This window comes from Orycteropus afer, unplaced genomic scaffold (genome assembly GCF_000298275.1).
Source record: "Orycteropus afer afer isolate SDZICR_OR568_19922 unplaced genomic scaffold, OryAfe1.0 scaffold00045, whole genome shotgun sequence".
In the NCBI taxonomy this organism is placed as follows: domain Eukaryota; kingdom Metazoa; phylum Chordata; class Mammalia; order Tubulidentata; family Orycteropodidae; genus Orycteropus; species Orycteropus afer.
The window spans coordinates 15,624,104-15,651,641 of record NW_006921632.1 but is presented as its reverse complement, the minus strand read 5'-3'; the positions used below and the strand labels follow the sequence as shown (position 1 = coordinate 15,651,641).

The 27,538-nt window shown below is 36.7% G+C and overlaps 1 protein-coding gene across 1 annotated transcript in view; it reads left to right on the top strand.

Annotated features, from left to right (window-relative positions):
- Positions 1 to 27,538, top strand: part of CNTN1 (contactin 1) — a 190,662-nt gene that overhangs the window by 57,156 nt on the left and 105,968 nt on the right. Inside the window, exon 13 of the mRNA XM_007937988.2 lies at positions 13,784 to 13,904. Coding sequence (XP_007936179.2) covers positions 13,784 to 13,904 — 121 coding nt within the window. The remainder of the gene's footprint in view (positions 1 to 13,783; positions 13,905 to 27,538) is intronic.

The following is a 27,538-nucleotide window of genomic DNA, read 5'->3' as shown; positions in this document are numbered from 1 at the left end:
TGGTTTCCCTTTTCTTTGTTGAAGAGGGTCTGTGCAATCCTTCTGCCTAGTCCGCCATCTTGCCCCGCCTCTAGTAATTAATTTTAAGTCTATAATCAAATCCTTAATAATATACATACAGAAAAATATTAAGAAATTAATTATCTAGACTTGTCATGCCACTTATTCTTTCATTTATTCACTTGCATATTATTATTTGCTCATACTCAACTAAAATCCCATTAACTTATGCATAGGAGGAGGTTAAGAAAAAAATATATATATATGTATAAATTTGACATATTTGAAGCTTTGCTACAATAAGCTACTAAAAGTTTTATTTTATCTTATCATTCTTTTAGTCTGTTAAAGTTATATAGTAAATAAATCACAAATTAATCAATCAAAGTCCAGTTGTATGACTTTTATTTTGATATTCCAGTTCAGTAGCTGTTAGAACAAATACAAACAGCAGAAACATTTTATTTTTTAATTTAACTGTATAACCTCTTTTGTCCTAGAAATGTCTTACAACTATCTTAACAAAATATATGTACCTAAATATATAATTTTATTCCTCTCCCATGGTGGTACATCAACTGCAAAAAATATTCCTTCAGTACCAACCTGTTGTTGTTGTTGTTATGTGCCGTCAAGTCGGCCCCGACTCATAGTGACCCCTTCAGAAGTAGGATTGCCCAACCTTCCTTCCAAGGAGTGGCTGGTGGGTTTGAACCGCCAGCCGTCTGGTTAGCAGGCAAGTGTCTTAGCCGCTATGCTACCAGAGCTCCCCAACCTAGTGTTTAAGATCTACTTTGACTTGTTTTCTTTCAACTGTTTGGCAACAACACTCTCCTTGTTAGAGCCATTATCTTAGTTTACCACGTGCATTTCTTAGACTTTTCAATTCTGGTTTTTATCACTGTAATTTTTAAAAGTCTTTTATTACAAATATTTATTAAAATTACAATTTCAGCAAGGAGTGATTGCCCGTGGAGATGAATTCCTAAAGATTACGTGGAATTGTGCAGTGTGCCTGCAACCAGGCAGACCTGGGCTCTAGACTTCACTTTCCATTTCTAATTATGTGCCTCTGAGCCAGTGATTAAACCTCTCTAAGCCTCATATTTCTGTTCTGTAAAATTTTACATCATTCATGTTACTTCACTGGAAGTAGATTGCCCAATCTTCCTTCTGAGTAGTGGCTGGTAGGTTTGAACCACCAGCCTTCTGGTTAGCAGTCAAGTGCCTTAGGCACTATGCTACCAGCACTCTCAAAGCAGTGTGGTCAGCTGCTATCTTTGAGCAGGATGCAGTGCTGCTTTGGACTGTGCTAAAAATTCAAAGGCAAAAGATTTGGTTGCTCTGCAGTGTGTATGCTGCCTTCTTCTGAAAGAAGAGCTAGACTTCGACCAATAATTTTCCTGTTCTGGCTATATTTCTAGTTCACTGTAACTTTAAAAATTTTATTCTGTTCCTGTGATTCTTCCTTGGTCATGACTGAATTGGGAGGAACCAATTCAAAGTCTTGACACTATCTTAAAGAAAGAGTTAGGAATAAATCTCATTCATAACCCAAGGAATACTTGAGCATTATTTCATTTTCAAAAGTTTTTTTCTTCCTTTTAAGTCTTTTTAAATTTGTTTTTACATTCATGCAATCTTAGTACTGATGCATTATTTAAAATGATAATAACTTGAATACTATTAGAGAATTAGTGTTATGTTATATATGAAAGTAGTTTTGTTACTATGGAAGGGAATGAATGGCCTTATTTCTTGGAGATTCAAAGCAAAGATATATGGAGTAAAGTATGATACTTGTTATTCATTATTCAAGGCTTCAATAATAGATGATAGATAAATAGAAGATAGAGAAAAAGAAAGATAAAGATAGGCAGCTATCTAGACAAATAAAGCAAATATGGTTAAAAAAAAGTTTACAATTGTTAAATCTGGTTGGTTTATATGTGAGTGGCCATTTAACTCTTCTGTCTACTTTGATATTTGAAAATTTACATAGGAAAAAGTTCAATAAACAGATAAAAAAATATATCATATTTTATTCTTCCTACTAGGAGAAAGTATCTACTTCTCCTTTCCAAACTAATCTAATTCTAGTTTTATGATCTATAAACCACCACTTTGGAAACAACTTCACCTGGTGAAACTATGACTATATATTTACTATAGAGCCTTACACATGTAGCTTAACTTTAAGAGTCAAATAACTTATCTCTAAGATGGGCATATTAATACTATCTTCCTGGGGATTATAAAATTTAAATTAGAAAATGTATGTAAAAGTAGTTAGCACATTGCTAAGCAACAATAAATCAGATCAAGTAGGAGGCATGCAATAATAAAGGGAACCGTGGCAGTCGTAATAGTACAAATGGTAGGAGTAATTTTAGTAGCAGTTGCAGTAATAGTAGCAACAGTAGTAGAAGTGGTTGTAACATTCTATTAACAGAAATAGTAGCAGTAGTAGTGATTATAACTGTGGTAATATTTTTTTCCCTCATGTGTTAAATATTAAATAGGGTTAAAAATAATACCTATCTTGTGAGGTTGTTGTTAAAAACAAATGAGTTTGCACATTGATAAAAATCTCTGATACTTTGGAAGTCTGTACTAAATATTTACTATTAGTAGTGATGGTGTTGGTGGTGGTGGTAATATTTTCATTATATACAAATATTTACTACCTTATTCCTTCTCTACTTTAATGAACCAAAAGTTCTTTAAAAATTGTTTCATTTTTTTCTTCTTGGATATAGTACACATCAGGAAAATTTTGGTGGTACAGTGGTTAAAGCATCTGGCTGCTAACCAAAAGGTCGGTAGATCAAACCCACCAGCAGCTCCATGAGAGGAAGATGAGGCAATCTGCTTCTATAAAGATTTACAGCTTTGGAAACCCTTTGGGGTTCTACTCTGTCCTATATGGTCATTATGAGACAGCATCAACTCAATGGCCGTGGGTTTGATTTTTAGGTTTATAGAATGTATCACCAGGAGCTCTGGTAGCATAGTGCCTAAGGCACTTGACTGCTAATCAGAAGGCTGGTGGTTCAAACCCATCAGCCACTCCTCGGACAGAAGATGGGGCAATCTACTTCTGTAGTGATACTGCTTCGGAAACCCAAGGAGGGGTCACTATGAGTTGGGTGTGACTCTACGGCGCATAACAACAACAACAGAATGTAGTACTAATATTTAATAACTTTTGCCTATAAGTTCTAGAATATCCTCTTTAAAGTATTTGCTTTCCTCCAAACTTCTGTATCTGTCCTTTCACTCTAAACTACAGTGGAACAATGAGGACCTCTGATGGTGCAGTTGTTAAGACATTTGGCTACTAACCAAAAAGTCAGAGGTTCAAACCCGCCAGCCACTCTGTAGAGGAGAGATGAGGCAATCTGCTTCTGTAATGATTTACTAACTTGAAAACCCATTTGGGGTTGTTATGTGTCTGAATCCACTTGATAGCAGTGAGCTTGAGCCTGACAATGGGACAAAAGAGACCTTTTTGTTAATATATTTAGTTGTAGTTATGTGCCATCGAATAGGACCCAATTCGTAGTGACCCTCCTTGGGTTTCCCAGGTGGTATCACTATGAAAGTAGATTGCCCCATCTTCCTTCTGAGGTGTGGCTGGTGGGTTTGAACCGCCAGCCTTCTGGTTAGCAGTCAAGTGCCTTAAGCACTATGCTACCAGAACTCTTTGTTAGTATATAGCCATTATTAACTCTAACTTTTACCTAGACTTTGTATATACTGTACAGCATATTTCTTTGTTCTTCATGACAAATTTACCTTGTTAATAAAATTGAGTACTTCATTTGTACTGCATGAATGGTTTTCCATGTTAGTACGTGGGAGAGGGGAAAGGAAGGAATGGACATTTATATGCTGGAAGTCTTTTGATTTAAACTTGAAATTTCTGAGTGGTAAACCACATACACACTTTGGAACATCCCTGAGCTTTGCTATCACAATTTCCAGTATGTGATTCAGTTCTCCTCATATGAAGGGATGCATTTTGTAATTCAGCCAAGCTGTGGTTTTTAGTGAAAATATAGAGAGCATTCGTATCTAATTTGTGGCTAGAATATGCTGAGGCCCATGATCTTTACTTGCTTTGTAAGCGTTCTGTTAACCACTGAGAACCTCAACTTCTCCTGAGGTATGGAAAGTGCTAGCACCATTTATAAAAACTTAAGGGAAGCTTTTATACATATACAACTATATTGAGAATGATATAGTATATTTTTTTGTTTGCTTTCCTTCTGAGTATTTTTCCATGCCACACCTTTGCCAAACATAGAATGAATGAGAATAAACCTTAGGATTGTTCATTATTGCTTTATACAAGTAAGCTGATCATTACCTACATGAAGCCAAACACTGAAAATAGACTTTTTAAATGAGTTCACCATTTTAAACTTTTAGAATAGCTTAAAAGTTTTAGGTGAGTTTACTCTAAAAATTCAGTAAGTATAAATTTAATATACTTGTAGTTCAATGTATATAAACTTAATAGAGTAGTTTAAGAAAAATAATTCATATTTTTCTTACACGTCATATAGTATAAAATGCATAACCACATTATTTCTCTCAGAATAAAATAAATGTTATGTTTCAAACTGAAAATCTTGGAAAGATAGCAATTTCATTAAGAAATAAAGAGTATTAGATATACATCATACTAACGTTAAAACAAGGGCCATTATGGCAATATAACTTGGTCATTTTTAATATTATTTTTGGTTTCTTTTTTTTTTTATCAGGATATTGGAGAACATATAAAATTTAAAATTTCTGAGGTTTTCTTTTTAAGTTTCAATCTATTATCATGGCTTATTGAAGTAGTGAGAGTTTAGTATCAGGATTAATTTTTGATTAGATATATTATGCAACCAAAGTATGAGTTTATATGAAAGTTGTTGTTGTTGTTGTTATGTGCCATCAAGTTGGCCTGACTCATAGCGACCCCTGCTTGGGTTTCCAAGGCAGTATCACTATGGAAGTAGGCTTGCCCGACCTTCCTTCGAGGAGTGGCTGGTGGGTTTGAACCGCCAGCCATCTGGTTAGCAGGCAAGTGTCTTAGCCACTATGCTACCAGAGCTCCCTTATATGAAAGAGTATAAGAAAATTAAGTTTTCAAAATATTTTAATGAAAATACTATTCTTTTTCAAATGTAACTATTATCTTAGTCATAATAATATAAAGACATTTTACTTAATATTTTTCTGTTAATGAATATTAATACTGTCAGAGTGTAGGAGCTCTGGTAGCACAGTGCCTAAGGCACTTGACTACTAACCAGTAGGCAGGTGGTTCAAACCCAACAGTCTCTCCTCAGAACGAAGTTTGGGCAATCTACTTCCGTAGTGATACTGCCTTGGAAACCCAAGGAGGGGTCGCTATGAGTCAGGTCTGACTCGACAGCACATAACAACAACAGTGTCAGAGTGTGGTTGTATTAAATGTCAGAGCACATTAAATTAGTCTCTTTTACAAATATATAGTGTTTCAACTATATTGTTTTATATTATTGTATTTTATTTTTCTCACTAAAAAATTGCATGATATGTGGTTATTAGCTTTTATGATAGTCTTTTAAAATTACTTTCTGCATATATAGAACTATATTCTCTCCTCATCTTTCTTTTTTTTTAAGAATAAGAAGTTATAGAGAATACCTTTTTATCACTTCTCTTAGATGAATTTTTTTATGGTTTAGAAAATTTGTTGTTGTTGTTGTAATATGTCATGGAGTTGGAAAATTTAGGGATTTTAATTTTCCCATATATTAATTGCATTCTTTTCTTTAAAAGTTTATTCATTTTTCTCTAAACATTTCTTTTTTTCATAAAATGGTCATATGAATAATTTGAAATATAGTAAACATTTAATAATAGCAATAGCTTTTCTCAATTCAGCTATTTCATTTTATAACCTTATCATTATTTTACCTGAAAAATATTGTGTACAATTACTAAAAGAATTTCTGCTTGGTAAAAATATTTTTTTATAACATATATTCATTAATTCATTTATTGAGTATTTATCTATTGCATTTCTACTGTGTGTCAGATATTGTGTTTAGTACTTGGTGTGTAATAATATTCCTCAGTTCCTCAAGGAATTACAGTCAGTTGAGAGATCAAGAGTTAGGCAATTATGTTAGGGACAGACAGTTACAATGAAAATGTACAATGACTGGCACCTAACACAGCCTTTGGATGCCAGAGTAGAAAGTGGCATCTATGCTGTGCATTGAAGTTAGCTAGGGGATACAGGTGGGCTGTGAAGGGAATCTAGGTAAATGCAAGTGATATTTGCAAAGGTTCTGCAGGTGAGAGAACATATACCAAAGTGTAAGTTGTTCACAGTGACGGGAGAGGAGGAGGTGGCTGAGGCGATAATATGAGGAGGTAGCAAGAGTGAGGATGGCAGTGGGATTCAGTGGTAGGAGTCTCACCTTCATGATCTGGTCAATGAACTTCAAGTGCAGTTACCAGCCATCAGTCAGAACAGGTTTCAGCAGAGCTTCCAGTCCAAGATAGACTAAGAAGACAGACTAAGACTAAGATAGTCTAAGATAGACAACTTCCAAAAATCAGTCAGTGAAAACCTAATAGATCAAACTAGTCAGATCAACATCCAGTCATGGGGGATGGATGGTGCAGGACCGGGCAGAATTTCATTCCATTGTGTGTGGGGTCGCTGTGAGTCAAGGCCAACACCAAGGCAGCTAATGACAATAGCAGGAGTGTGTACTTTATCCTGACACCAGAGAACTCACATAATGTGTTTAGGAAATACTGTGATTATAATTGGCTGTATGTTCTTGCTAATTGCTAATAGCTGGAAAAAAGTGAATATGTATTCTTAAGAGCAGATGCCAGAATTCTAGATAAGCAATTTGACTAGTTCATTCAAACAACACATATGGGATGTTATGTTCCTAACACTATGCATGTCCTGGGGATACAATGCTACACAAAACAAGTATACTTCCTCCTGCCATAAAACTTACAGTCCACCAGGGGAGACCAATTTTAATCACATGATCACACAAACATTTAGTTGTAATTTACATAAAGTGCAAGATCCTATAATAAAATATAATAAGAGAATCTGTCTAGACCTGAGAATAAGGAAAGGCTAGCTTTAAGAAGTAATTTAGGTGTTAGGAGATATAAACCCCAAAACTAAACCCACTGCCATTGAGTTAATTCTGACTCATAGTGACCTTATAGAACAGAGTAGAACTTCTCCATAGGGTTTCCAAGGCTATAAATCTTTATAGAAGCAGACTGCCTTATCTTTCTGTGGATTCAAACTCCTGAACTTTTGGTTAGCAGCCAAATGCTTTAACCACTGTACCACTGGAGCTCCTCTGGGACGTATAAGTAAGTGTTATTTATGTGAAGGTGGTAACATGATGGGTTATGATGGAATAGCAGTTCCAGGAGAGAAAACATCATGGAGAATCAGAGATGAGAGAGAACAGGATGCCAGGGGACAACTAGGTCAACTGGCATAACATAGTCCACAAAGACAGTGTTCTACGTCCTATTTTGGTGAGTAGTGACTGGGGTCTAAAAAGCTTGCAAGCAGCCATCTAAGGTGCAACTATTAGTTGCTTCTTATCCAGAGCACAGAAGAGTAAAGAAAATCAAAGACTTAAGGAAACAGTCCAAAAGATTAATGCACCACATGAACCCCAGTCTCCATTATCTATAGCATCCTATACAATGACGAGAAGAACTAGCTGGAATCCAACTGCCACTATTGACTGCTCTGATCAGCATCACAATTGAAAGTCCTGGAAAGAGAGGGAGAAAAAAAAAATGTAGAACAAAATTCAAAAACATAAGAAAGACCAGATTTACTGGTCTGATAAAAAACTGGTAAAATTCTCAAGACTTTGGCCCTTAGACACCCTTCAAGTATGAAACTGAACTCAACACCAATGATCAACTTTCAGCCAAATAATAGACAAGGCTGAGAAGGATATCATGTGTGCTAAAGTGGAGGGTCAGTGAAAAAGGGGAAGACCCTCAATGAATTGGATTGACACAGTGGCTGCAATGATGGACTCAAGTATAGCAAGGATTGTGAGGCTGGTGCAGGACCAGAGTTGTTATGGGTCATAGCTGATTCAATGGTACCTAACAACAACAACATGAAATAAATAATAACACCAGGGAAGAATGTACTCCTTAGTACAAGCAATCATATGAGACCGAAAGAGCAGAGTTTACCCCCAAAACAAAGCTCAGAAGACTGGAAGGAGCAGGAAAGCAGGATGAATGCAGACAGAGAACCCAGGGAGTAAGGCGGAAGTGTGCTGTTACACCGGGGGATTACAGCCACTGTCATGACACAAAATGTGTATAAGTTATTGAATGGAAAACATGCTGTGTAAACTTGCACCCCAACTACAATTTTTTCAAAAGTAGAGATAAATAATATAAGAAGTATAAAATAGAAGATAAGTGATAAAATTAGAAAATTAGAACAGACAATACAAGAGAGTTAAAGAAGAAGATACAGTTTTGAAAATGAAAGGGAGAAAATTGTCAATAAAAGAGTTGAAGAAAGTTACCAAAAGTGAAGGTTATTTGTTCCCAAAAGGAGTCTGATGATGGCTCAGATACTAGACGAAAAAAGACACCCTCTAAAGAATGTCATCATGACATTTCAGGCCACTAAGGATAAAGAGAAGATCCTAAAAGTTCCCAGCACCAAAATCAGTGATTGGGGATGGGGGGAGGGGTCATCAAGGAAGCAGTAGGAGGGATCTGTTTCAGACATCTCAACAGCAACACAGGAAGCCGGAAGACAATGAAACAATAACTTCACAATTCTGAGAGAAATCATTCCCAACCTAGAATTTTATATCCAGCAATGTAATGTGACTATAGATAATAAATTTTCAGACATTGAAGTCTCAAAATATTTATATCCCATGCATCATAACAAGAAGAAACTAAAAAATGCCCTACATCAAATTGAGGGAATAAACCACAAGATTCAGAGTATGGGATCAGGACACTGGATTGTGGTAAATTCTGCCCTTGCAGTCTCATATGATTGATTGTACTAAGGAGTATATTCCTCCCTGGTATTCATTTTATGTTGTTGTTGTTAGGTGCCATTGAGTCAGCTGTGACTCATATCGACGCTAGTCGTGCTCCATCCTCACAATTCTTGCTGTACTTGAGTCCATCATTGCAGCCACTGTGTCGATCCACATTAACAACTTAATGTTACCAGAGGATGTTCAGTTGATAAAATACATATTGTGATAGTTAAAGGAGCTCTGGTGGCACAGTTCCTAAGGCATTTGACTGCTAATCAGAAGGCTGGTGGCTCAAACCCACCAACCACTCCTTGGAAGGAAGGTTGGGCAATCTACTTTCATAGTGATACCACCTCAGAAACCAAGGAGGGGTCACTGTGAGTCAAAATCAACTTGACAGCAGTGAGTTTGTTTTTTTTTGGTTTTGTGGTAGTTAAGGTTGTATGTCAACTTGGCTGGGCCTAGTTGAGTGGCTGAGCAGCTGGATGTAGTTATTCTCCATAGTGAGACTGGTAATTAACTCCATGACAGAATCTACTAGAACAGCTGAATAGCTGCTTTAGGGATATAGGCTGCTTCCAGTATATAAGAAGTAACTTTGAGGAAGATTTCCAGCTTTTTGGCACACTTGAAACCTGCATGTAGCCAAGTCGTTGTTCAGCAGCCTGCCATACTCTGCCAATATTGGGACTTTTTCTGGACTTGAATTTGTTAATTCTGTGTGGTTTGGTAACATCAAACCTGTGTGGTTTGGTAATTCTGGTTCTTTATTACTTGTTGACCTTGGGCTTGTCAGCCTCAGTAACCAGAAGCTGCCTGAGTGAAGAAAAGCCTCCAGCTTCAGTGGGCTGGGAGCAAAAGGCAAAGCTAAAGCCCAAGGTCAGGGGGCTTTCACCCAGCCCCTAGAACCTAGCACTTTGAACTCAGACTTCTAGCTTCCCAAACTGTAGGAGAATAAACTCCTGTTTGTTCAATCATCCCATTTGTGGTATATTCTGTTAGAGCGGCACTAGGTAACCAAAAAGATATTTACTCCATTTAATCTCTAAGGCTCTGCTCAGTGCCACCTCTTTCATGATCTTTGATCCTCCTAGCAAAAATAAACTTGTTCTTTTTGAAATCTCACAGTTTTCTCTGTCACAACATTTATTTTGCTCTCTATCAATAATTATTATAACTAAATATTAACAGAACATCTTAAAAGAGAGTGAGAGAGGAAGATGCATTTGAGGTCCTGAGAGGGGACATTCTTCTTGGAGAATGGAGTGTAAGTAGGGTGGTAGTGCTAGGTAAGGCTGGAGTATTGAACAGAGCCTAGAAGATGGAGATCTAGTGTGGTCATCATAAGGCTTATGACCTTTATTCCAGGCATGGGAAAGTTTTGAAAGTTTCTGTTTGTTTTTACTGGAAGGAGTAATTTGTGCATATCTGTATTTAAAAAAGGTCAATGTGGATACCAAGAGGAGACAAGAGTAGACTGGGACAAGGGTAGAGCTAGTGACCAAAGAAGATGTAGTCATTCAGGTGAGAAATGGTGGTAGCTTTGACAAAATAGAGGCGGTCATGATGGAAAATATTTAGTATTCCTGCTAGAGACATGTAATTGTTCTAGTCACCTGTGATCACATACATTCCAGAAACTTTGAGGCCATTCTTAACCCATCCTCTTCTTCATCTTCTTTTCTATTGTGTACAGATCAAATTTATTCATTTCTTTCCATCACGGTATGGCAAAGAAAGAACAGATCAAAAGAATGGAAGGAAAGAGTTGCTTTATCCAAGGAATTTTTAGAAATCTTGGGAACTGTTCAGTAGGGAGCTTGATGGTACAGTGTTAAAGTGCTCAGCTGCTAACCTAAAGGTTGAGGTTCAAACTCACCAGCTGTCCCAAGGGAGAAAGATGTGGCAGGCTCCTTCTGTAAAGGTTTAAAGCCTTGGATACCTTATGGAGCAATTCTACTTAGTACTATAACTTAGGGTTGCTCTGAGTCAGAATCAACTCAGTGGTCTGGGTTTTTTGGTTTGGTTTAAATGTCTAGTCAGTCTAGACCACAAGGAATGGAAGACTAACTGGCATTAAATTGTATAACCTATAGCTATATTTTTACTGAAACCTGTCTAATATCAAGGAATCAGATGTGTGCCCATTGAGTAGTTATTTATTTATAGATATTAAAGTTTTATTACAACCAAATAAACTAGTATGCCCAGTTAATAACTATTATTCATAACCTCATTAATCAAGCAAGAATCATAAACCCAAATTCTTTACAAGATGAGAAGCTAACATAATACTCATAATAATTCTCATTATTCACAGTACTTATGTTTTATAAAGTTGTTGTGAACAACAAATTATCAAATACTAAACCATTGCTCCCTGGAGAAATATAGAGTTAAGTTCTTACGAGTATCTGGTCCCCACATTTCCTTCAACTGATCAATACCTGACCTTGTTTTATGTGTGTTTCTGTTTAAGACATCGTCTTTATTATATATTGTTGATTTTCTGATGTTAACCTGACAGCCAACAGCACTACAACTCATTCTTGAACAAAGCTCATTTAACACATGTGTTTTCTCCATAAGACACATCACAGCATTCTTGTGTCTCAGAACACTAGACAGCCCTTCAGTACTATGCTTGGGGACCATTTTAAATGGCAAAATCACTAATAAAAAAAGCATAGGAATGGGGAAAACATAGCATTAAATAGACCATGAGAAGGACACTTGTTTACAGTATGAAAGCTGAAACAAGAAGGCAGATATCACCTTGTTTGACCTCAGCTGGGACATTCAGTGCCATAACACCACCGGAGGGTCAGACTGACCTGCATCTGCCTGGCTGTCCTCTGGGTTGGAGGGCTGGGTGATTCCGTGCTTAGGGAGTCTATTTGTTGTTGTTAGCTATAGTGGAGTCAGATCCAACCCATGTTGACCCCATGCACAATAGAATAAACACAGCCCTGTTCTGAGCCATCTTCATGATCACTGGTGTGCTCAAGTATGTTGTTGCAGCAGCTGTGCATTTTGAGAGTCTTCCCAACTAAAGGCTCATCTTCCAGCACTATACTGGACAATATTATCTAGTGACACATAGAGTTTTCATTGACTGAGTTTTGAAAGTCAGTTGCCGAGCTTTTCTTTCTAGTCTGTCATAGTCTGGAAGCTCTGCTAAAACCTGTCCACCATGAGTAACCATGCTCATACTTGAAATAATGTTGGCATAACTTCCAGCATGATGAAAACATGCAAGCCATGTACAAAAAACTGACAGGCAAGAGGTGGATATAAAGAATAGCCTTATCTGTTATGTAAAATATTAAACATTGATTTTTCATCCTTTAACGTATTTATATTTCTATGATTAGAATATTAATATTTTTGATTTACAGAAAAAACAATTTGAAAATTGAGTTCTCAAAATTTTTCTTCTAAGAAAATATTTTGGAGATAATGAGCATAGACTTTGACATGCTTCCACCACCAAAGAACCTGAGTGACCTTAGCTAAACTACTTGTATAAGTCTCACCTTTATATTTACTAAAAATGGACATAATTGAAACTGTACAGATGACAATTAAATGAAATAATATATATAATTGCGCAGGATCTGGTATATAGTAGGTACTCAAAAATATTAGCTGTTTTCAGAAATTGCATTGAGATGGTGTCTTGTCATCACAAGCAAACATCCCTCAACATTCCTGCAAAAAAGTATGAACTATACCCTCTTCTAAGCACTGGGATTGAGTAAAGAACAAAACAAATGTCCTTGTCCTCAAAGAGTTATAGTTTGGTGATAAAATACATGTTAATAAAATTGTCAGTTATAAAATTTGTCAATTAGATTGGCTTTGCAAAACCAAATTAGTAATTCTTCCCAGCCAAAGAACACTTATTTATTCTCATTGATAATTAGCAATGCTGTTTTCAGACTTTCATATTTGTCTTTAAAAGATATCTTTGAAATACTTTCATCCCTAGAATTTTGCTAGTATTAAAAACAAACAAAGTCATTAATGGTTTGTTTGGTCAATTCTGACTCCTGCTTTTGTTGTTGTTATGTGCCTTGGAGTTGGCCCCGACTCATAGCAACCCCTCCTTGAGTTTCCGAGGCAATATCACTACGGAAGCAGATCACCCAACCTTCCTTCCGAGGAGTGGCTGGTAGGTTTGAACCGCTAGCCTTCTGGTTAGCAGTCAATTGCCTTAGGCACTATGTTACCAGAGCTCCCTTCTGACTCCTAGTGACCCTAAAGGACTGAGTTGAACTGCCCCCATAGAGTTTTCAGGCTGTAAATCTTTATGGAAGAAGACTGACACATCTTTCCCTCACAGAGTGGCTGGTGGATTCAAACTGCTGACTTTCAGGTTGGCAACTGAATGTTAACCACTCTACCATCAGGGCTCCTTTTTTTTTTTTTTTTTTTTTTTTTTGCAGGTGTATACCTCTGATAATATAATAAAGTGTTAAAGGGTTTATAGCTAAAAAGGAACTTTGCAATTTATTCAGTTACCTTATTTTTCAGGTGAACTGCTAAAGCCAAGTATTTAAGTATCTTGAGCAAAGCCATACAGACAACATACCTAATACAGAGTTAATTTTGATAGGGGGGAAATGTACCCTTTGTATCCTATAAGCCATATAACTGGTGAAAAACTTACTGATTTGCATGACTGCTATTTTTGCCAACAGTTAGATTCCAATGGGGAGCTGCTCATCCGAAACGCCCAGCTGAAACACGCAGGAAGATACACGTGCACTGCTCAGACGATTGTGGACAATTCTTCTGCATCAGCTGATCTTGTTGTGCGAGGTAAGAATTACAACATTTTAAAATCACAAAACCAAAGGTATTTGACTTGCATAAATATGTATAATCTTCTGGTGACTCTGGCTCAAATTCTTATGTATTTAGAGTCTTGATTCTTGAAAAGAGCTTATCACCCATGCCCCATAATGATTTATGCCAGACAAGTAATAAATAACACTGATTTTGTTTGTTTTACTAACTACATACCTCCTAGAAACTTACACCGCATACCTCCTACCGAATGCTTGCACTTTTATACTTGGTGCTTACCAGAAGTTCTTGTTTCATCCTAATTCTTTCAGTGTGTGGAGCGGAGTGCTGTTTCCATTTTTTACTTTTGCAGTACTGATATTATTTAGTATAACCTCAAATGTTATATAGTTATCACTACTATCTTAGCATAAAAATTTAGTTTATATATGTATCATGTTTCTATTTGTTGTTGATTTTCAGACTAGTGCTTTTGTTCATTTAATAAATATAATTGAGAGTGTGCTGGGATGCACACTTACTGAAAATACTGAAAATGTCCCCTTTAACACCTGCCTTTTTTATTCTGTGAGGCATGGCTGGGAACATACTTGTTTAAAATACTTGTTTAAAATCGCTTATTTAAAATCATTAATCCACTCTTCACTCACTTCCTGCAGAATGAAGTCCAGGTTCTTTAGCTTTGCACTCAGGAAGTGCTGTGCATTGATCTCAGACTGACTAAGCTTTTATTTCTCACCATTCTTCCCAACCAACTCCACTGTTCACTTACCTAGTATTTCTACTTCAGGTCCTTCGTATACATCATTACTTCCATGCCCCATTCTTATCTTTCCTTCTCCAAATCTTATCCATTTTTTAAGGTTTGGCTCAAGTGTTACCAAATTTATGAATCTTTCCTGGTGTGCCAAATACGATCTCCTCTCTTCTAACACTTACTATTTTCTCTAATGTGGACACATGAGTTATTTCCTCTACTAAACTATTAATTCACATATTCATTTTTTAATTTAGTTAATTGATGAGCTCCTTTGCATAGTTTCATAGCTCTCTCTTTTTCTCTCTCTGTATCACTGTTGTGCTAAATTTCTACCTACTAGAAATGTTTATTGATCATTTGTTTATTGCAAATTTTGTAGTTAGTTTTTGCACAAACCAAATAATGAGTAAACAAAATTATATGTGCAAAAGATTTTTCTTAATGCCCCTTCCAGAATGGGATCAATATAATTTCATATGTCTACCACAGATCCCCAAACAACCCTTGGGAAAATACTGAAAGTTCTTTTATTCCAATTGAATACATTCTCTAATAGATTAATAAATAGTCTGCTGAAGTTTGTTTTTCCAAATGAACTGAAACATCTCATCCACAGACTACTTACTGAAAATGAATTCACCTCTGAGTTTACAAATTGTAAATTAAAGAAAGTTTCATTTAGGTTTAATATTTCCAATCAAAGTATTTGGTTATGTGGGACATCCTTTGTCTTTGAGAGTTATCAGGGTGAGAAACTAGTTCACCGCTCTTTCTAGTCAGACTATTAACTATTAAGTGATTCTAAGCAATAACCTATGTATAGGTTTGATTGAAATTGTTTACAAACTAAAAGAATTAGCATTAATATTATAGTAGGGATTATATTACATTGCATGCACAATAATGTCTTCATACAATTACATTGTATTAAACTCCCAGTGTTGAGGGGGAAGAGGAAGTTTTACAAACTTAAGGCAAGAGCATTAGTGATATACCCACACATGCTTGGGTAATTAATAATCACTTAAGTGAGCATTTTTGGTAAAAATAAAGCCAATAAAAAGAAATTGTAGCAGGTATTTCTGTGGAAATAAAAGAAGCTTTTATTTGTTCATTAGCTTGTTTGTTTCTCTAAAGCCTTTTAGTTGCAGAAAAATGCTTTAAAACAATGGAACCTGGCAAATGCACTCAGTTGAAATATAGCAGAGCATTGTCAATCCCTGTCTTATACAAGCATGTTAATAAACCACTGAGCCACCGGTGTGGTGCCCTGTATCTACTATACAGGTAGATGGAAAGTACTGCTTAACACTGTTAACATCTGGAGTCATAATCAACCTCAATAAGTTATTTCCAATAATATAAAAGACATTCATCTTTATGGGAATTCTTGAGTGGTGCAAATGGTTAACAAGCTCAGCTGCTAACTGAAATGTTGGTGAGGGTTCAAGAGTCTTGACAGAAAGGCCTGGCAATCTACTTACCAAAAAATCAGCCATTGAAAATCCTGTGGAGCACAGTTCCCCTCTGACAGAACTAGGGTCACCATGATTCAGAGTTGGCTCAACAGCACCTGGTTTACTGGCCATTTTGTATCAAGAGAAAATCACAATATAGTCAAATATATTTCAACATACTTTGTGCAATGTAATACCTTGTGTCAAAAATGTATATAAAGTAGAGCTTCAAATATGCTTTATATTTTAAAATCCACGGATATAAAATGGAACGGATTTTTTTATTTGTATAATAATGGTGAATAGTATGAAAGAAGGACATGTCTAGCCTTAAACAATATTATTTTTACTCTAGTTATCCACCTTGTTCTATTTTTACATCTAGTCCAGGAAATCATGGACAGGCTTTACGGGGTCCATGAACCTTGTGAAATTGTATGCAAAATTTCATATGTATGTATATTTTCCTGGAAAGAGGATTTATTATTTTCAATAGATTTGCTCTGCTAGCAATGGCCCAAAATGTATTAAAAACCTAATCTATCTGCTGTTTTCCCCCACCTAGATCAGACTCTTTGAAGAAAGAAACTAAGGGATGATTATTCACTTCATGCCACAGTATATATATAAAAAATTCATCTAGTGAGGTCTAATAGCATGTTTAGAATGTGAATTACTTCAGAAAAATTCAATTTAAACATAACACTTCAAAAATACATCTGTTTCTCAAAGTGTATTAAGGATGTTCTATATCAGATATTGCTATTCATAATGTTTTTCCTGGCCAATTCTTTGAGAAGTGGATGGCCTCTTCCTTCTTCCTAGTCTGTCTCAGTCTGTAAACTGGGCTGATACCTGTGCACCATGTGCATCCATTTATTGGCTTTATTTTTACCAAAAATGCTCACTTAAGTGATTATTAATTACCCAAGCATGTGTGGGTATATCACTAATACTCTTGCCTTAAGTTTGTAAAACTTCCTCTTCCCCCTCAACACTGGGAGTTTAATACAATGTAATTGTATGAAGACATTATTGTGCATGCAATGTAATATAATCCCTACTAGGTTAGAAACACCAGTTGCTCAGCCTAAAAACTCACATCAACACATCACCACAGTAGGACAAACCGACAGACAAGTCTGCCTCCCTGTTGGAAACCTCTTGTACCCAACCTATAATTGATGAGCAGCATCACAATAAATGGAGAGAAGATTGAGGTTGTCAAAGAATTCACGTTGCTTGGTTCTACAATCGATGCCAATGGAAGCAGCAGTCCGGACATTAGACAACATGTAGCATTGGGAAAGTCAACCCCGAAGGAACTCTTTCAAGTGCTGAGGAGCAAGGATGTCTCCTTGAGGACTAAGGTGTGCCTGACAGAAGCCATGATATTTCCAATTGCCTCATATGCATGTGAGAGCTGGACAATGAATAAGGAAGACCGAAAAAGAGTTGATGCTTTTGAGTTGTGGTGCTGGCGAAGAATGCTGAAAGTACCATGGACTGCTAAAAGAACTAACAGATCTGTCCTGGAGGAAATGCACCCTAAATGCTCGTTGGAAGTGAGAATGGCCAGACTTGATCTCACCTATTTTGGTCATGTTGTCAGAAGGGACCATTACTTGGAGAAGGATGTCAGGCTTGGTAGGGTGGAGGGTCGACAAAAGAGGGGGAGACCTTCAATGAGATGGATTGACACAGTGGCTGCGATGAAGGGCTCAAGCATAGCAAGGATCGTGGAGCTGGTGTGGGATCGGGCAGTGTTTCGTTCTGCTGTGCATGGGGTTGCTATGAGTCAGAAACAACTCAACGGCACCTAAAAACAACAACAACAACAACAACATATCAGATATTCTGCAAGAACTTTCCAAATTTGAAACTTGACTAATTTATATTCAGGTATCAATGATCTGAGCCACAGAGGCTGAGATTAGTGCTTTAAGAAGTACAGTGAATAGAGTAGAAGGAAAGATGTGTCCTCTGAAATATTTTTTATAATAAAAGTAATGTAGCACATACACTATTACATGTATCAGAAAGCTGAAACAAAAGTAGAAATATCCAGGCATAATTAAAAGCCTGTGTATTTAGTTTAGCTATGGGAGCTCTGGTGGCATAGTGCCTAAGGTACTTGACTGCTAACCAGAAGGCTGGCGGTTCAAACCCACCAGCCACTCCTCGGAAGGAAGGTTGGGCGATCTACTTCTGTAGTGATACTGCCTCGGCAACCCAAGGCGGGGTCGCTATGAGTCGGGTCCGACTCAACGGCACATAACAACAACAACAACATGGTACTTGGGATTCTTAGTAAAAACTGTTGCTGTTTTTATTGCATGTGTGTGTATACATTTGTAATTGCTGGTGGATGAGCCTGGATGTACGTGCAAAACTTGATGGAAGTAATTTGTATGAGAGAAACAACTGTATTGTAGGCCTGTGTCTTTCATCATGTTTTTAAAAATTGAGTTTAGAATGAAGAGTGGATCATTGAAGCTGAATACTTCTAAATATAACACTGAAATTAAATATAGTGAAACAGAGCCAAAGCAAAATATAAGGTTGGACATGATTTCGTGGAAACTTTTACTCAAAGAAAACTCACACTTTTTTTTTTTTTCTATTTAATATGTGGTATGATTGGGAAATAAGAAATACAATAGCAATTGCCACCAACCAAAAACATTCTCTAGAACATGGCCCTAATAATCAGATGTAAGCCACTGTCTGTTTGTAGCTGTTGTAAGCTAGTAAAATGCTACTGTACATTAGTTCTCCCATCCACTAACTGGGTCCACAGATGCTCAAGAAAAAGATACACATTGTCTTATTCCTGTCAGAGTAACTTTCCCCTTGTATTATCATCCATCTCTGCAACTAACTTCAAATCATGGGGCCATATTGATCATGTGCTTTTCACTTTTCAATTCTAAAGTTGCCCTTTAAATTAGTTCTATCATCCTACTTTGTATTTTTATTTCTGTCTTTCTATAATGAAAAACAACAAAATCAAAAACAAAAACTCACTGCCTTTGAGATGATTCAACTCATAGTAGCACCCATCTCTACAGAAGTAGATTGCCCAATCTTTCTTCTGAGGAGTGGCTGGTGGGTTTGACCTACCAGCCTTCTGGTTATCAGTCAAATGCCTTAGGCACTATGCTACCAGAGCTCCTCTGTCTTTCTATAATATTAAAAAAAAAAAAAAAAAACCTCACTGCCATCAAGTTAGTTCTGACTCATAGCCACCCTCACTGGGTTTCTGAGGCAATAGTGTAGAGGGTATTTTTGCAAGAGAAATCTTTCTTCAAACAGTATTGTCCTGAAGCCCAAGATAAAAAAAAAGTTCAAAATGTACTGATTGGAAAAAGATCAAAACCATTTATATTTCTGCCAATATGTTAAATCACTATTTTGCAAAACTTTCTTACTAAAAGCACCAAAAATTTTAGATAACTCATTAAACATTCCACCTCACAGCATTGGTAAAAGCAAAACCTCTGAAACAGTGTACTTTCAACCCATTCCTCTCAAGATTCTAAAAAATGTCAGTAAAGAAAATATCAAGTTATACAAAAAAGTGATAAGCCACACAAGGAAATATGCCATTCTAGGAAAGGATAAGGGGTGGTGGTGGTGGGGTGTCTAGAATTAAACCACAACTACTTCAGGCAGTGGAATTACTGCAATGAGAACTAACATAACCATCCCCCAAATTGTTAAAGAAACAAAAAAGGGCAAAAATGAATTGGGAGTAAGGAACTATAAAAAGTGGCAACTCATTTTCAAAAAGACAAAACAAACTACTTATAAATGATAAATATAATCATTGAAATTAAAAAACTCAGCAGATGGGTTAAACAAAAGATTAAAGACAGACTGAGAAAGAAATAGGGAACTGAAAGATAGATGTGAGGAACTCACTCACTTCAGCAAAGAGAAAACAGAAAAAAGAATTACAACATAGGAGATATAAAGAGAAAGTCTAGTATTTGTCAAATTCTAGTACCGTAAGAAACAGAAAAAGTAGGAGAAACAATTTTCAAAAAGATGAAAACTACATATTTTGTGGAGTTGATGATAAACATGAATGACAATAAAACACAAGCTAAATTAAAAAAAAAACAAAAACTTCAGAACATTGAAGACAAATAGATGATCACAGGAGCAGTCAGATGAAAAGAAGTATTAATTCTAAAGTATAACAATACACTGACACAGACCACCTAGCAGCAACATTAAAAGCCAGAAGATACTTGTGGGAGCCTGTCTCTGAAACCGCCCCCGCTGATCCTGGCCTCTGGCATTCCAACTCTGGATACAATCTTAGGTTTAATCAGAGTTGGTCTGTGTGATAGCAGATGTGATGGTGTGTGATTGCAGAAACTATGTCATAAAAAGCATTGCTGCTGCTTCCTTGAATTGGTTAGTCTAGGGTAATTCAGCTTCCATATAGTGGGATCATTGAAGCAGTCTTGTGGAGGGGAAAAAAGGAAGTCTTCTGCGAAAACCAACATAGATTTGCTAATCATTTCAGTGAACCATCATGGAAGAAGATCTACCAGGCCGGTCAAGCATTGTTGTTAGGTGCCAATGAGTCAGCTCCAACTCATAGCAACCCTATGCATAGCAGAGAAGACCACTGTGGAATCCTGTGCCATCCTCACAGTCTTTGCCATACTTGAGCCTTTTGTTGCAGCCACTGTGTCAACGCATCTCATTGAGAGTCGTCTCCTTTTTGCTCACCCTCTACTTCACCAAACATGATATCCTTCTCCACACACTGTTCCCTTCTGACAACATGACCAAAGCATGTGAGACAAAGTGTGGCCATTCTTCCTTCTAAAGAGCATTCTGGCTGTACTTCTTCCAAGACACATTTATACGTTCTTCTGGCACTACATGGTTTTTCAGTATTCTCCACCAACATCCAATTCAAATGCATCATTTCTTCTTCAGTCTTCCTTATTCACTGTCCAGCTTTGACATGCATATGATGAGGTTATTGAAAATATCATGGCTTGGGTCAGGCACACCTTAGTCTTTGAAGTGACACCTTTTCTCTTTAACACTTTAAAGAGATCTTTTGCAGAGATTTGCCCAAACAAAATGTCATCTGATTTACTGACTGCTACTTCCATGGTTGTTGATTGTGGATTCAAGTGAAATGTAATTGCTGATAACTTCAATCTTTTCTCCATTTATTGTGATGTTGTTTATTGATCAAGTTGTGAGGATTTCTGTTTCCTCTATGTTGAGGTTCAATCCATCTAAAGAATACAGTCTTTGAGCTTCATCAGTAAGTGTTTCAATTCTCTTCACTTTTAGCAAAAAAGGTTGTATCCTCTGCAGATTGTCAATGACTCTTCCTCAAATCCTGATGCCACATTATTCTTCATCTAGTCCAGCTTTTCAGATTATTTGCTCAATATACAGATTGAAAAACTATGCTGAAAGGATACAACCCTGATGCACACCTTTCCTGATTTAAAACCATGCAGTATCCTCTTGTTCTGTTTGAACAGCTGTCTCTTGGTACAGATTCCTCATGAGCACAATTAAATGTTCTGGAATTCCCATTCTTTCCAAAGTTATCCATGGTTTATTATGACCCATACAGTTGAATGCCTTTGCATAGTCAATAAAACACAGGTAAACATCTTTCTAGTAATTTTTGCTAAAGCAAAGATTACATCATCTGACATCAGCATAGATATCCATAGTTCCTTGCCCTCTTCTGGATCTTCTTGAAATTCTGGAAGTTCCCTGTCAGTATACTGCTGCAACCATTTTAAAATTATTTTCAGCAACATTTTACTGTGTGTGATATTAATGATATGGTTCAATAATATCTGCTTTCTGTTGGATCAGTATACCACCATAGCTCCTAAATACATATATATGATATCCTGGTGGCATAGTGCCTAAGGCATTTGACTGCTGACCACAAGACTGGTGGTTCAAACCCACCAGCCACTCCTTGAAGGAAGATTGGGCAATCTATTTCCCTAGTGATACCGCCTTGGAAACCCAAAGAGGGGTTACTATGAGTCAGATCCGACTCCTCGACAGTGAGTTTGTTTTTTTTATCCTTATATAAAGATAGGAATTTTTGGGTAGTGAAAACATTAAGTGCTCATCTACTAACTGAAATGTTGGCAGTTCAAACACAGCCAGGGGTGCTTCAGACGGAAGGCCTGGCAATCCGCTTCTGAAAGGTCACAACCTTGAAAACTACATCGAGCACATTTCTAGTCTGTACACATGAGGTCACCATTAGTAGGAACTGGCCTGATAGCAACTGGTTATGGCCAAATAGAGTGAAGGCATGAAAATGATAATCAGCAGATACAGTAGAGCAGTTGCTTCTGAAATTGAGGGAAGAGAGGAAGGTTTGTATAAGCAATGTTTTATTTCTTAAGTTGAGTGGTGGGTACATGGGTAGTCATTGTATTATTCTTTATAGCTTTTCCTAAATGTTAAACACTTCTTAGTAAATCTAATTTAATAAATGAGAGTCACAGAGCTACCTGTTATTCTCTTAACTGCCAGATTTCTCAGTAAAGATCTTTATATACCTCTGTGCAGAGTAAACATGATTACACATCAGATTTACCAGGATTGCTAATTTAAAATAGACATTTCTAGACATAGTCTAGGAAAAGTCTCAGTTAATAGATCTGAGATGGGTTTAGCAAAGCCAGATTAAAGATTTGCCTGGTAAACCATGGCACATTAGTATGGAAATGATATCAAAATATCTCTGACCAGAAATAGACTCATACAAATGTGCCTAACTGATTTTTTGGCAAAGTTATAAAGCAAGTAAAGGAGAAAAGATAATCTTTTCCAGAAAAATGATGCTGTAGCAATGTAGCATCCACGGGGGGTGAGGGGGGGGGGAAGAGAGAGAGAAGAACCATGACCTCAACCTCATATGTTATGCAAACAATAACTTAAAATGTAAAACTCTAATGCTTGTGCCCCTCCCCCCCAAAAAAGGCAGAAATCTTCAGAACTTAGAACTAAGCAAAAAGTCCTCAGACCTGATACCCAAATATGTTACATTAAAAGAAAAAGTGATAAACTGGACCTCACTAAAATTAAAAACTTTTGCTTTGTGAAAAACCCTGTGAGAAGGATAAAAAGACAAATATTTGAGAATCATATCTCTAACAAAGAATTTGTGGCTGGAATATATGAAAAACTCTCAAAAACCAACAATAAAAAGTAAATAATTTGAAAATGGGAAAAGGATGTGAACAGACATTTCACTGAAAAGGACATACAAATGACAAATAAGCATATGAAAAGACAGTCAACATCCTTAGTGCCCTAGTGACTAAGGAAATCAAATTTAAACCACACTGAAATATCAGTAGACACCAAGCAGAATGCCTTAAAACAAACAAAACAAAAAACTGGTGATGCCAAGAACCTGAATCACTCATACATTACTGGTGAAAAAGTAAAATAGCACAGCTATTTTAAAAAATGGTGTCACAGCAATTACATTCTTGGGCATTTATCCTAGAAGTATAAAAATGTATGTTCACATGAAAACCTGAATTTCATTCATAGCAACTTTATTCATAATAACCAAAAGCTGGAAACAATCGAAATGCCTTTCAACAAATACATGTCTAAACTAACTGTGACATAGCCATACCATGTAATAAATCACCACAGCAGTCACCATTTTGTCAATTCTGACTCATGACAACACCCTGTGTGTCAGAGTAGAACTAACCGTGATCAACAGGATTTTCAGTGGCTGATTTTTTTAGACGTAAATCACTAGGCCTTTCTTCTGGGTGGACTCGAACTTCTAACCTTTCAGTTAGTAGCCAAAAGTGCTACTTATACACACAACTTGGATGAATTTCAAGGAAATTATGCTGTGTGAAAAAGCCTATCACCAAAGGTTACACACTGTCTGATTCCATTTATATAGAATTCTTGAAATGGCAAAATTATAGAGACAGAACAGATTTGTGGTTGCTACTGACAAGCGAGGGGCAGGGAAGGAAGTGTCTATGGCTGTTAAGGGGTAGCCTAGGGGATCCTCATAATGAAACTGTTCTGTATTATGACTGCAGTGGTGGTCAAAAAATTCTACCCATGTAATGAAACTGCACAGAAATAAATACACACAAATATGAGTGCTTGTATAAGTGGTAAAGTCTGAATAAGGCTGATGGATTTTATCAATGTCAAACTCCTGGTTGTGATCTTATACTTCAGTTAAACAAAATGTTACTATTAGGGGCAAACTCCACGAAAGTATAAAAAATGTCTCTGTAGTATTCCTAAGGGAATTTACAATGATCTTATCTCAAACTAAAAAGTTAAAATGCTGAAAATGTTTTTAAAAATTTCCTTATGGGAACTTACTTCAAGCATAATATAATATCACTAAAGGCATGAAGTGTGAGATAACCAGAGGGATGTTTGAACAAGTAATTGACTGTCTTCTAACCAGGAAGACTCACTTAACCTGTGGGGTAGGAGATGACTGAGGAGGCTTATAGCTTTGGGGCCCAAGGTGGATGACTGAACATAGTAGAGAAGAGGGTACACCAGGCCCTTGTCTTCTCTCTCTTTTCCCCCATGCATCTCTCAATCTCTCCACTAAATAAATATTCAATATATCTTTAAAGACTATCATTAAGGAGAACATAGAAATAATAGCATTGCAGGTAATTGAATGTTTAAACTTGGCCTGGAGTTGCAAATCTCTGTTTTAACAAACCCTCAAAGTGGTGTGATGAACCAATCTCCAATTGGTATTTAGAAAGTGTTCTTGGGGATATATGGGAAACAGTTTGCAATTCCTATAAAATTTTGTTCATAAAATATATTTGGTGTTTATTAATTTAGAAACGTGTTTCAAAAAGATAGTAATGCCCTTCTTTAATTCAATTTGTCCCTTACAAACTAAATAGAAGTCAATCAGCAGACTACTGAAAAACTGATAGAAATGTTTTGCTAGAAGCTGTGGAAGGGGCTTAAGAAGCCAGGAGTGGCGTGGAAATGGAAGAAAGTATCCCCAGACAAAAGAAAAGTTTTAATCCATAGTTTTTCCTCACCTCTTCATAACTTTAGCACAAAATTATGCATTAATCGACACTAAATTAGGCAACATTAGCATTAAAAAGTCCATGTTAATAACAGGGACTACACAACCAGACTATGTAACTAAAATGGTAATACAAATATGTAGATAACCCTACGTGAATTGTAATACCATTCTAGGTATAATGACTTTTAAAGTCGTTTTAGAAAATTTTAGTAACATATTTTTTTTTCCCTATCAACAGGGCTATATTAACATCAAATAAAAGTATTATTGTATTAGTTAAAGAGTTTGATTCAAAATGAATCTTTTAAAACAGAAGTGTCCATGATATATCCAAAGAGATTTAAGCACTATAAATATAAATAATATTTAAAGATACCATAGTTGAAGCATGTTCTTAGTTTTAAAAAATATTACTTTCCAGTTTTATAAAAAATCTGTAGTAAGAGGATTAATACAAATTTCACTTTTAAAAATATTTTTGTTGTAATAAAATCATAGATCCCATAAAAGTGTACTCCAGGTTTCTTCAAGTGGGTGTTTGATGCCAGTGAGTTACCGTCTATGAATGTTCTTTAGCCTTAAAAAAAATGTTCTGAAGACCTTAAAGCTCTTCAGCTAAAAGTGTTTCATTTAGAAAGAAATATTTTACAGAATCTGTTCAGCAGCATTTGTGGGAACATATATACAACTTGCCAAATCTAAATTCTCTTTCATGAGTGCACTTTTGGACAGTGTTCAAAAATGGACCATAAAAATAGACCACAAAAACAAGAAATTAGGCTATAACTTGTACGTGTTTTACCACTTTCCCTGGTATTTCTGCAGCATTATAAATATCCTTGGTAAGGCTATAGGCTGTTAGGAAGACCTTCCTGACCTCTTGCTGAACAAAATGGTTGCCATTAATATTATTAAAATAGAAAATGCAGTCATGACTATTGTGCTAGTTATGTTTGTGTGTCATCTTGGCTGGGCCTAGTGGAGTGACTGGGCAGCTGGTGGTAGTTACTCCCAATGATGAGACTGGCAATCAACTCCTTGGTGGGATCTACCACAAGCAGCTGAGTAGCTGCGTTTGAGATGTGGTCTGCTTCCTGTATTTAAGGAGAAGCCTTGGGAATGGCCTCTAGTCTATGGCACGCTTGGACCCTACATGTAGCCATGTTGTTGCTCAGCAGCCTGCTATGCTTTGCCGACCTTGGGACTTACAATGGACTTAAGTCAATGGCCTGCCGTGTGGTAACATCGGAACTGTGCCTTTTTATTTGTCAACTTTGGGGTTTCAGAGCCTCAGCAGCCAGCAGCTGTCTGAGTGAAGAAATGCCTCTAGCTCCAGTGGGCCAGGAGCAGGAGGCAGAGCTGGACCCGAAGGTTGAGGGGCTTTCACCCAGCCCCTGGAGCCTGGCACTTTGAACTTGGACTTAAAGCCTACGAATTGTAAGAATAAACTCCTGTTTGTTAAGGCCATCCCATTTGTGGTATGATTCCTGTCAGAGTGGCACTAGGTAACTAGAACAATTATAATTTTAGGGTCCTTTTTTTTCCTATCTTTTACATCTAATATACAGGTATTAATTTTTTTTTTTTAACTCAAGAATTAGATTTAAAAAAAGAATAAAGATTTTCCCTATCTGAAACTTTTTGTAGAGTGTGATTCTCTACCTAACAATATGCAACATGACATTTGAAAATGTTTTGAAAAAAGAGCAGCTAAAGCTCTGGTAGCATAGTGCCTAAGGCACTTGACTGCTAACTGGAAGACTGGCAGTTCAAACCCACCAGCCACTCCTTGGAAGGAAGGTTGGGCAATCTACTTCTGTAGTGATACCGTCTCGGAAACCCAAGGAGGGGTCGCTATGAGTCGGGGCCGACTCGACGGCACATAACAACAACAATAACAAAGTTAAAGCAGACAATACAAAAGCTGTGAAAATCATTCTCCCTCTCAGAACAAGTTTATGTTGTTTACACCTTTCACCAGTAACTTATATTCATGTTGTGTTGTGTAGATTTCTATTTAGATAGGCATGTGTGTGTGAATACGGCTTTCTACTTTGTACCTGTGGCCAAATTACACAGCTGCAGAATGGATATAGATATAAGTTATGTCATCTTTATTTGATACTAGCCACTGAAATTTTTATTACCTGCCCCAATGACTTGGTTACCAGATTCTTTCTTTTTTTAAAATTTATTTATTGTGATTTGGGTGAAGATTTACAGAGCAAATTCACTTTCCATACAGCGGTTCACATATACTTTGTCTCATGACATTGACCACAGTTTACCACAATGCAACAGCTCCCCTCCCACTTCCTCCCCATAGTTACCACTTCCCAGTGTCCAT